The sequence below is a fragment of the Poecilia reticulata genome, chromosome 8 (assembly GCF_904066995.2).
Source record: "Poecilia reticulata chromosome 8, P_reticulata-male-v2, whole genome shotgun sequence".
In the NCBI taxonomy this organism is placed as follows: domain Eukaryota; kingdom Metazoa; phylum Chordata; class Actinopteri; order Cyprinodontiformes; family Poeciliidae; genus Poecilia; species Poecilia reticulata.
The window spans coordinates 5777077-5789193 of record NC_088837.1 but is presented as its reverse complement, the minus strand read 5'-3'; the positions used below and the strand labels follow the sequence as shown (position 1 = coordinate 5789193).

At 39.9% G+C, this 12117-nt stretch overlaps 1 protein-coding gene across 3 annotated transcripts in view; it reads right to left on the bottom strand.

Moving 5' to 3' along the window:
• Positions 1-3579: 3579 nt before the first annotated feature.
• The window catches only part of ntn1b (netrin 1b), a 62658-nt gene continuing 54120 nt past the window's right edge, over positions 3580-12117 (bottom strand). For all 3 annotated transcript variants that reach the window (XM_008415454.3, XM_008415453.3, XM_008415455.3), the window contains exon 7: positions 3580-6749. In XM_008415454.3, coding sequence (XP_008413676.1) covers positions 6430-6749 — 320 coding nt within the window. In that variant the 3' untranslated portion in view covers positions 3580-6429. The remainder of the gene's footprint in view (positions 6750-12117) is intronic.

The following is a 12117-nucleotide window of genomic DNA, read 5'->3' as shown; positions in this document are numbered from 1 at the left end:
TGTGCAACGCTCAGACTTTGTTTCGTTTGACAGTAACCTCCTAACGTTACTGTCAAAGACGACTAGGGAGCTTTAAACAGGAAAATCAAACGTTTACAGCTAGAAACCCTTCTGGTTCCTTTTCACCAGCAGACTTTGAGTGATCCTAATAGATTTGTGTTATAAAACCCCTTAAGCTTTCAGCGCCGAACGCACAATTGCTGGGCCAGGCGTTTCCGAGAGCGTATCCATAATCCAACGCGCAATCCCCCAAAAAAAGACGAATTCTCGTTTGTAGCGGGTTCAGAACCGCATGTTTGTGTGTCAACCCCCGTCCCGATAGGAATAAGTTGAGGAGTTTCCACGGATTCCAAAGCCTCCCGGCTTCAACAAAAACATCTGTGGTTTGGATTAGACACGTCGGTGATATCATCTCTTCACTAACATGCCTGTGTTATAGCAATCTTACAGCCAGTCCTTATTGTCTGTGAAGTTTATGCAGGCGCACGATCCAACACAAATGATGATCAGCGCTGCAGGACAAGTTCTCTGGCAGCAGCCGTACGCTCCAATTCATTTGCTCCTGATGTTTTATTTGCTTCATATTTTCTGAGGTCACACTGGCAACTTCGGTTCAGCGTTTCTGAAAAGTCCCGCAAAATCCTCCACTTACGTAAATGTCAACATTCTAGACAAATAATGTTTGATTAGAAGAAGAGGAGGGTTTTTTTGTTTGTTTGTTTGTTTTTTTGCTGTGATGCTGGAGAGTTTGGTCGTTCCACAATCTTGTCAAAGGGCATAAATCAGATTTAATTTTTTTAGTTGTACTTTGGTTTGAATCTCAGAGGAGTGATGCTTAAAAGATAAAAATCAACGTAAAAGGAATTTTAAGACAACAAAAGTTGCCGAAGAGTGATAATATTTGGTAGGGTTACCCGAGTAACATTTTGGAAAATTAAAAAAAATTATCTGAGTATTTTTTACAATGGAGTTTTTTATTTTATTTTGCTTGAGTAATTTGTTATGACTACTCTTATTTGAGTAAAATCTTTAGACACTCAACCCACTGAGTAATTGAGTAATTTAACTGAATGAAGAACTTTTTGGTAAATAATAATAATTTTAAAAAAAAATAATTCCCTGGGCACATATCTGCAGTTTTTACTAAATATTTTATGTTGAAAAAAAAAATGATTTGGAAAAATGTTTATTTATCATCACCTTCCTAAAATAACGGCCCAAGTCATTTTTATCCAAAGTGAAAAAAAAAGATGTTTTTGTTCAGACCCTGAATTGTTTTTGAGGTTTGATTATTTTGTGTTCCTTGATCTCATTTTTTGATCAGCCTTATTTCTGTTTTGTTTTATTTCAGTCCTTCTCAGTGATTCTAGTTATGTTTTTTTTTGTGTGTCTAATTATTTGGTACTCTATTATAATCATGTCTCTTAGGCCTGGTTATTCTTTAGCTTTAGATTTATTTCTTATTCTAGCTCGCCCCCAGTGCTTCTTTCTCTCTCTCTCTCTCCCCTCACACCTGCAGCCTGCTCCCAATCAGCTTTCTGTTTCTTGTTTACTAATCAACCTCCCCAGTGAATCTACAACTCATTCTCAGCTCCTCCTTGCTGGCTCCTCCTATATCTCTCTGTAGGTTCTGTATTTCCTGGATTCCTGTGGTTTTTGTTCAGTGTTTTCTGTGTCTTCCATGGTTTTTAGTTGTAGGCTTTTTTTTTTATTTTTTTAGTAAATCCGTCAGCATGACCCATGCTCCAAGCTCCAGTCTGCATTTTGGACCACTTACAAACTCGCAATTTATGACAGCTTTATGCAAGAAAAGAAAAAAAAATGTCTCAGGCCATTATTTTTAAGAAGGTGACGTTATATGAATTATTCTTATTATGGTGCTTAAAGTGCTAACATTTTCACATAGCTTTATATTCTGATCCATCTGGTGTCATTTTTAAACATTAAATTATGGTTTTGATCAGTGACTCGGTACTTGAGTACCAAATACTTTTTATTCATGAATAATTTCCTACTTTTTACTTTTGAGTAAAAATATGTTGAACTCCTGCCGCTCTAACATGAGCACAATTATTGGACACTCTACCAACCTGTGGCTTTGTGACGAACATCAATCTTTGGGAACAAAGTACAACACAATGGTCACCCAAGAACAATTAAGAGAAATTGCAAGGAAATGTTGAGAGCAGCGTTTTGGATACCCGACATGCTGGCACACAACGTAGGGATTTAAAAGTAATGAAGTGTCAGACCTGGTTTACCCGTCGTTTCCCACGGTGGCAAAAGACCTCTCAGCTCAAAATGCAATAAAAAAAAAAAAAAAGTTAATGAAACTGAGAATATATAGGTTGTAATTTGTGCTCTAATGTGAGAAATATAACTCCAGTGAATGGAAACAGCTGAAAGTCTCATTTTGGCTTCTGAATACTGAAAAAAAGAATGTAGCTCCAACTTAAAAAAAAAAAAAAGAAGTGTGAATTGGTCAAAAAGATACTCAACCCACAGTTTGTCAAACTTTACCGTTTATGTGACCATTTAACAGTGTATTTAAATTAGATCAGCTCCTGTCTTTTCTTCAGTACGTTCCATGTTTGAATTGTTATGGCTTCACCCAATGACTCAACGCATGATTTGACTAAACCACATTAGAAGTGAAGTTAAAACACTTTTATACAATCAGACAGCAACGGACGAATGTTATTTCCATCTGACTCAGACTGAATTAAAAGATGTAGCCGCTGCGGACGATCACAGGATGCGACTTCCAGAGGAAATGTTTGCCGAGAGCAGTTATTGATTTATGGTGACCTGCAGACATTTAGCACCGACGGAGGACCTATAAAGAAGTAAATCCCATATTAAACAGGTTTGTGGGATTTCCTTCTTTCACCTCTGGATGGTTGCCAAAATGTGAAATATCCTGTCCAAGAGATGGAGAAACTCTAGTCATGTATTTGAAACTTCAGGGCTGGACTGTTTGCTTTCAGATTGTAGGTTTACTGCTTGTTCCTAGAACTTCTAAAAGTGTGAGGAAGATATTTTCTGACACCAGCTCTACTTTTAAGACTAAAACTTTATGAAACTTTCCAGGTTTGAACTTCTAGAGTATCTCAGGTTATCAGCAGCTGTAGTTTAGGTTTAGCTAGCTGGAGGACATACTGACCGCTCTTCCTCTGCCAATTTCTCCTGCGACTCTCCAATGTTTGCCGTCTGTGTCGTGGCAGACTGTTTTATTGAAGGTTTCTTTCTGTTGAGGTGAAGTTTTCCAATCTGAATAATAAACTGAAAGTGACTGAACAGTTTTAGAACTTGGATCAAATTACGTAATTGACTTGAAATGTGCTTATTCAGTTATGTACGTAAATTAATGACATCAACCTTTGCTCTGGATAGCTTCTAAATAATTGAACTACATTAAAATGAAGATTTATGGACTTTATGTTTGTGGTGGGAATCAAAACTGTTTAAATGGAGTCATTCAGCATTTTTTGTTTTTACTCCATAAAATCTGGTGCAGAAATGATTAAAAAGAAAAAAAAAAAGACGCTCAGGTCATCAATAAACAGACGAAAAGTCACATTATCTCATGTGTCATTAAATATATTCATTTATGATAAACATAATATATTAGTATTACAAGACATTACACAACCGTTTTGCATCGGACACTCCTAACAACATTTACAAGCCGGAATATAAACACAAGGAGAAAATAGTTGGGTTCTGTTTACGGAGAGCGAGCGGTCTGGTAGGAAAGTACCTTTCAGCAACAAAGCTCGAGAAAAAAACAACAACAAATAAAACAAGTGGGGAGGAAACGTTTCGGCCCAGTCCTGCTCGCAGAGTCTTTGTAATCAGATTTCCATCAAACACAAACGGTACGATGCGCAGAGGACAGAGGCGCATCGTACCGTGGAGGCGTAACTCCAAGTCACCGGAGTTACGCGGCACTTTGATCTCCAGGGTCCGTGTACACCGGCGGCCATTTTTTTTTCTTCTTAATTTCCGCTCGTTAAGCTTCTAATGTTGAAAACAAGGGTTAGGTTCACATATAGACACAGAATATCAGGTTAATGGTTTAACAACGAGAGGGGAGGAGAAAGGGAGTAATACTATACAGCTATTTCACACACAGACAGTCAGTCATGCCTTTATGTCGAGTACCGAGTACAGATGGAAGAATCTCTTCGAAATAAAATATAAAAAGACACTTTGAGGTGATGAATACTTGACACGCACTTACACAATAAACATCTGTGACATTTTATCACTCCACAGGGTTTTTTTTTTCTTCTTCTTTTCAACACTGAATGTTTCTGAAAATAAATGTGAATAATTCACAATAGTCATCAGGCTTGTCAGCAGCAGTAAAAGGTGAGCATGTGGCGTTTCTAAAAGATGTTACAAAGTTTAGTCCATTATTAGATTCTTCTTTGAGACACCAGTTGGTCTGAGAGGCAGGTCAGGTTTCAGACTAGCTAAGCGACTAGCGCGCGTCTTTTCCACGAATTTGGAACATTTTGCGGACGTATTCCAGAAGTTTGAAAACTTCAGACTAGTAAAAAAGACAACAACAAAACAAACAAAAAAAAACATAAGTGCATCGTTGACACGTCTACTCTACTCTCTAGGTAATAAAATCGGCATCTTCAAAAACCAACAGATAAAAACAATGACATATGCACACACACACACACACACAGTTACTTTACATTGCAGAGGTCACAACCATAAGTTATTTTGCAGGTGCATCGCAATAAATCGGAAAATCGTTGTAAAGTGAATTCGGTTCAGGAATTTATTTCAACAGTAAAAACTCGCATAGATTCTGTAAAATACTTATAAGTGAAATCTAAGATTCTCAGAAAGTGACATCACATAAGATTGAATAAGAAAAGGATTTTAAAGGGGCAGCATTTTGTGTTTTCCATGCACATATTGTCATTTTATAGCACAATAAAGTAACTGTTCAATTGTTATAAAAATGCTAAATTGAATACGACTTAAAACAAATTTGACTTTGTAATTTAATGCCGTGAAATTGGGCCTCTGTCTCTTTAAGAAGCTCTTGCTTTTTCTGAAACTCCGCCTTCAGGAAGTCATAACAACATGGCTCCTCTATTAATCCTTTAATGACGTTTTTACCAATGTTGCACTGAGCAGCAGCTCTTATAATCAGCTCAGCAGACGCTTAGTTCCACCAGGTGTTAGCTAATTGCTGCTGGCTAGTCTGAAGGGGCTGAGTGGGGGGGAGTCCTCTGGGAGACGGAAGCTTTGAAACGACATGCCTGAGGAGGAGCTTTGCCTCAAAGGCGGGGCTAGGTCCATCCAGGTGATTTTGGACAGCTGAATGGTTGCCATGGGAGATTAAAGGATTTCTCAAACATGAAAAAACAAAATCTAAAATGTGAGGGAGCAACATTTTAACATGTTAAAATAAAAAAAAGCTTATTTTGCACAATAATACCCCCTTAAACACCTTAGCATAGCCACAAAATCATCCTAGCTCAAGTACTGAGTGAAGGTATCTCACATTCCACGGACATGGCTTTCAGTAGGTCAACATTTCTGCATTAAAAACCTTGTTTTATTACTCTCATTATATTTTATTAAATTTTTTTTCTGAAGCACTTAAGCTTAGCTTTTTATTAGCTGTAATTTATGATAATCAAAATTAACACTTAGGTAATATTAGGCATTAAGCTTACTTAACAAGCGTTTCACTTTGGAACCGACGACTAAAACAATTTCACTTTTCAACGATGCCTCAATATATTCAGATGCACCTGAACTGCAGGTAGGAGCCGAGCAGAGAGTTGGATCTCTTTGTTCCCAGAACCCAGTGAGGTAACGCGCCTACGTGGTCAGGAAGTTCCCGGGAAACATGGCACACAAGAGACTGGCAGCTTGGAACGGGTTTAAACGTTTCGCAAAAGTAGACGACAGTTTGGCAGATCTGCAGGAACGACCTTCCATACTTGGGCGTGCGTGTGGTCCCATGATGCTCCAGAGCAGTTTTTTTTTTCCTCCCCAAGGAGCTTTGCGGCTCTGCGGGGAAGAGCGTTGTTGTACAGCAACACCATGGCGTAAGAAAGGGGGTTCGTATGAGTCGTGTCTGTGGAATTAGGTGCAAACTCTGCAATTACACGATAAAACACACCTCAAAGACGAAGAAACGGAACAACCGTAGAGCGAGCTCCTTCACACACAAAAAAAGTTCCTAAAAAAACATTATTCTCTTTTCCTCCAGCTCAGAGCAGCAGCACTCAGTCTCCACCAATTCTCCTACTCTTCACTTTTTTTTTGTCCCTTTTATTTATTACTATCAGTTAATCCATCATCCATCTCTTCTCCTTTCGATCCCAGCGGGAGGCGTCACAACGATCTCTCTCCTCTCCTCTCACCCACAAGCCGTTTTTACTCTTTATTTTAGCACTTCCCCCTCTTGCCGCGCTGTTGGAACTTCCTCAGCCGACGGCCCCACAGGTCCTTCCATGGGATGAGCAGGCTGCCTTTGTCGGCGACCACGCCGCTCTGTCCGGGGGCGTCGTCGTCCGAGCCCAGGAGCAGGTACTTCCTCCCGGGCTTGATCTTGGGACACTTGCAGGCCACGTCCTTGGCGCGCACCCACAGCAGCTGGTCCCCGCGGCGGATGCGGTGGCCGCCTTGCTTGTAGACGGAAATTATGTTGACGGTGAACTTCCACCACTCGCCTGCCTTGTCGCCTTTGAGGACGTGAACCTGGACGGCTGTGGGGAGAAGAAGAGGAAAAGCAGAGGGTCAGCTACCTTTGAACGATGAGTGAATGCTAGTAGACATCTTTTACTATACTGTGAAAACACAAAACCGTCTTAAGTATTCTTGGTCTAATTTAGAAGTAACTTTTCAGCAAGATGTAGGCTGACCTTGAAATCTGATTGGTTACCCTGCCTGGCCACGCCCACCAGATATGTCAGTTTGCCGACATTGACTGCCATTGGCTTTAGCTGTAAAGGTGTCAATATAATGTACTAAATCTTAAAATTTAGCCTGATATATAAAAGAAAAAGGACGCAGTGCTTTGCTTTTAATTGTCAACACAATGACAGCTAAAAAGAAAAACAAGTTCCAACGGCTTCACGTTCAACAGGTCAGAAACAAGTTTTTATGAAGAAAAGTGAGGGAGAGAGAAGTAGGTCATTTATGCCAGCTTAACTTAGACGATCTTAACATGTAGAATGTGGTGTGTGCAACATGTGGTGTGTGTAACATGTAGAATGTGGTGTGTGTAACATGTGGTGTGTGTAACATGTAGAATGTGGTGTGTGTAACATGTAGAATGTGGTGTGTGTAACATGTAGAATGTGGTGTGTGTTGGTTCAGTTAAAGAAAACGTCTGGATGTAAACATGCAACGTTTCTAGAGAGATTAGTGCTTTGCCCACACTGCAGAGTCGCAACAGAAATGTTGTGTTTTACAACTGCCAATATTTTTTTTGTTGTTGATTCAAGTTTTTTTGTTTTGTATTTTCAAAGTAGGACATTACACATTTAGCAACATTTACATGAGATCGTAGCCAAGTGGCTGATTTCCATCCCAGTTTGACGAATTTGACCTTTAATAAAAATAAGAAAAATTAGCCTCAGACTACTGCACACAAAAAAGAAAAGGGGGCTATTGAACAATTATTTGCAATACGTGAATAGAATTAATACAGCACTTAAAATAGTTAAGCTATGCTAAGCTAAACAGGCTAACTGTGTGACTTCTGCACAGATTTTATATGCTGAACTATCTCTTGTGTGTGTTGTTTGATTAAATAAATGGTTTTGCCATTCACCTTTTGTTCATTGTTCTCTAAAACTGGAGTTAATTTATTGAATTGCAATTTTAGTGTCACTTCTAGTTTGTGTCCCTGATTGGACCCGCTAATAATAAAGATTGTTCAGTTAATAATTCCTTGATATTGATGATAAAGTATTGGTTCCACAGCCAGATTACTTTATTTATGGTAAAAGTGTCTGGTCCTAAATAAAATACTCATTTTTCGTCAACATTAAGGAGTTATAGATTTACAAGCTTCTATATTTTGCTGAAAAGTTTTTTGAGTTGGCTACGCCTCATTTCATTTGTTCAAAGATATTTGCGATACGAAGCGCATGAAAAATACTTGGTAAGATTTTGTGTTTTTGCAGTGTAGATTGGTGACAAGTCTCACTGGACCAATGAAAACATAAGTGAGTTAAGACTTACAGCTTTCTGCGCAACTTCAATAATTCTCTGATTTATCTCCCCATTTATGAATCTTTGAATCAATTTTAAATACGTCAGACACGTTTGGCACCCTGATTTGAGAATAAATAAGAAGCCTTAAGAGTCACATTTTATTGCAGAAAAAAAAATCTGGCACTGAATATTTTAGAAAACCCCAAGCTTTTAGTAGAGTATGCTTATTGAGTGGGACGAAACGGCGTAAGCAACCATAAGTTGCTCTCTTATGCGTCAGCTGGTTGTTGGCAGAAAAAGACTTTTCTGTCCTACTGTCACAAACGTAAACATTCAGAGTTTGCTAAGAATTGTTGTAGTTTCCGCTTAATGAATTACTGAATTGATAAAAGATATTGGTACATTGTACCGATTATTCACTTAAGCGTTTAACAATATTTGAAATACATTAAAAAGATGCAAAAAAAAAACCTCTGAACAATTAGAGTCCATTATGAAACAAGAAAAATAAACATTTGATTGGCTATCTTCCAAAAAAAAAATTGATTAACTGGTTTGTTTGTTTTTAACAGAATTTGAACCAGGTGAAGCTAAAACTATGCCACTTGAGTTATATTTACAAAGAAGTTAATTTGTATCTTAAATGCAAAGTCATGTATTTTTGTACATATTTGGCTTCAGTACTTCTCTGAGTATGTTGTTCTTCCAGCAATTGGCTTTTTTCGAGTCTAAAGAAGGCCAGTTAAGTTAATTGATTACCAAATTAGCTGACAATTACTTCAATAATCATATTACTCACGATTAATTCAATTAATTGTTTCAGCCCTACAAAATAGCAGGTACACCGATATTTTCCGACTGATTAAATATGAACGTTTGTAATAATGCGGTTCTTTTCCACACCAAATGTATTAAATGTGAATTAAAAATCATTTTTTCCCAACATTTTCAGGGTGAAAATATGCAGGTGCAAAAAATATATAGTCCTTATAAAAGCTTTTTTCAAGTTGCCACTCCACCGTTTTTCCACAACCATTTAGAGAACATTGTATAAAAATGACGCAGCGTGTCACCGGCTCCTCCCTTAAATTCTGACCTCTGACCTTCTCCACAAAGCGAACACACTCGCCAATATGCACCAGTTTACACAGGAAACCCCAACGACAACTTTCCAACGAAGAGCACCCAGGTCACCGGTGGAGGAGCTGGATTTTTGACTTCTTTTGAACGGATTTAATGCGTACGACTCCACATCTGCAAATAATAGAACTTCGGAGTCAATTTATTTCCCCCATTTGATCCGTCAGGTGTGATGTTGGAGCGTTGAACATCTGAAAACTGACAAAATTATCCCCCCTCCCCCCCCTTCCCCCCGCTCCCAAAAACCTGTTACCTATCTGGGACTCTGCTTGTGGTAGATATTTTCATACCAGAGAAAGAGTCGAGCCCAAAGCAGAGTTAGTGATTACCATGTCACAGTGAATGCAACAATAAGGATAAACAGCTCAGCAGCTAATGTGTGCTTGAAGTGAAGGGCTTTGTTCTAAGAGTTTAGCCAGGAATGTCCAATTATGCCATGAGTGGATGGTGTTTTTTTTTTTTTAAACCTAAAACTGTGGGAGTGATTTCATCTGAGCCAAATTCAACAGAGTTCAAGAAGCAGCAAACTGATTTTATTCAACACCAAACTTTTGATGAGTCCAGGGTATTTATTTTTTTCTTCGTTTTTTTTACAGTACACTTCAATGCATTTTACTTGGGATTTAACGTGACGGAACAGTTGTGCATAATAATGACGCGAGAAAACAAATTACATTTGTAGCATAAAAATGGGTGGGAAACTGAGGGCATTTTCACACCTGGGAGTCCAGTAGACTTAATCCTGTTTTGATTGAAGACCAAAATGGCAACATTTGCTACATTTTCAGCCGGTGTGGTTTGCTTTCACACTGCACTGCGTCAAATAAACTACAGCAGCTGAAGATATAACACACACGCACACACACACACACAGTGCCTGTGGTGGCACTGCACCACGAACTGCTGAAGGAAACGACAAAAACTTTCCTTCTTCAAACAAAAATGGAGTTGCATCAGATTTTAGAGGTCGTCATTGGTAAAAGCCCACAAGTCATTTCTCAAACTAACACTAGACTCTTGCATTTGTTTCGGTTGCATTTACCCAGAATGCCCTGTAATATAGTCCACTTAACAATTAAGTGCCACCTTGTGTTAGGGTGCATTCACACCAGTCCTGTTTACTTCGCTTTGATCAAACTAGGTTAAAGCCTGGTTTGATGTGTGAACTCTCATGTGGACCAAAAACGTGAGCTCTGGTCTGCCTAAACACCTCTGTCTCTGTTCAGTTGAAGTGAACTCTGGTGCAGTTTAAATGTGAACACCAAGCGGACCAGAGACCGCTCCAAAAACAGGAAGAGGAATATAGTGCAAAGCATTCTGGGCAAATACAACCAAAAACAAACATGTGAGTCTAACGCTAGCAGAAGAAATGCCTCATGGTCTTTTACCAAAGAGAAATCTTACAATCACTAAAATCTGTTACTACATTTTTTTTAATATAGATCTATATATATATTTTGTGAAGGAAGAAGTTGCGCTCATCGTCTTCTTTGGAGGTTTTCATGTAGTTTCCCTTTGTGGTTCTTGGTGAACACAGGTGAAGTGAAGGCTCAGGTTTCTCTAAGCGTTTGGTTCGTTTGGCAGTGCAGTGTGAAAGTGAACCACAGCAGCTGAAAATGTAACAAACGTTGCAAATTTGGTGTCCGAGTCTATTGGACTATCAGATGTTAAAACACCATCAGGTCACAAATGACCCCAAAACCAAATTCACCAGGTTTGCAGCTGTAATGTAACCAAATAGAAAAAAGGGTTCAAGGGTGACGAAGGCAATGCAAAAACTAAAGTTACACATCTTTTTTTTTATTTTTTCAAAAGAAAGTTTTCCTTTTCATTGTCAGTCTTCATCAGTCAACCCCTGTCAATACCAGAAAATGAATCGGGGTGTTCAAGTGTGCGTCCCTCAATGCGCAGTGTGAGCAAATTGCACACAAATTCAGGAGAAAGAAGGCCTGTTGGGCCGAGGAGAGCGAACTCTCACAGCCCTGCCATTCACTGCAGCCCTCTCCTTCATCCTGACACATAAAGGGTGTGAGTGAGGGTGGAGGGGGTGGTTGATGGGGTAGAAGCCTGGGGCCACTATTTGTCTTCGCAGCCTCAGGGGAAAAAAAAAGGTCCGGGGGAGAATTAGGATGCGTTTCCGACCTCATGAGCTGTCCGGGGTTCTGCTCCCAGAACTCCATCCAACTCTGCAGCGTGAGAATCCGGCGGGGGGACGGGGATCGCCGATGGACTCGGCTGGAGGAGACCCGGCTGTGGCACAGGGGCCCAGGCTCCCTGTCAGTGTCTTGCCTCTCTTGCTTTCACTCTCAAGTGTGTTTTCAGACCTCAGGGCGCATTGAAGCGCACACAAACCCCCCTCCTCAGGCATGCACATACACACACACCTTGTGCCACTTGGTTTAAGTTAAATAGACACCAGTTAGAAAATGGAAGTGGCGTTGTCGAGGAGAGGAAGTGCAGGATGATCTCGAGCTCCAACAATGGCCGCTGACCGAGTCTCCCTTCTAGCCAGACTTCCCACAGAGTTGATCTTCTTTGGGTCTGCTGCTGCTGCCGCTTTTGACACGGGTGGTGGTGGGGAGGAGAGGCTAATGAAATTAGAGTTCGCCTAATTAGCGCGCAGAAGCCCTTGTCCCCTGCTGGTTATCAGCTGAGTGAATGATCAGGGACCCTCCATCCTTGGGTGACTGCGGAGAGATGGCCGGGTGGATCTTTTGATTCATTGTCCTCCGTCCAACAGCAAAGAGAGGGAGGGAGGGGTATACGTGTGTG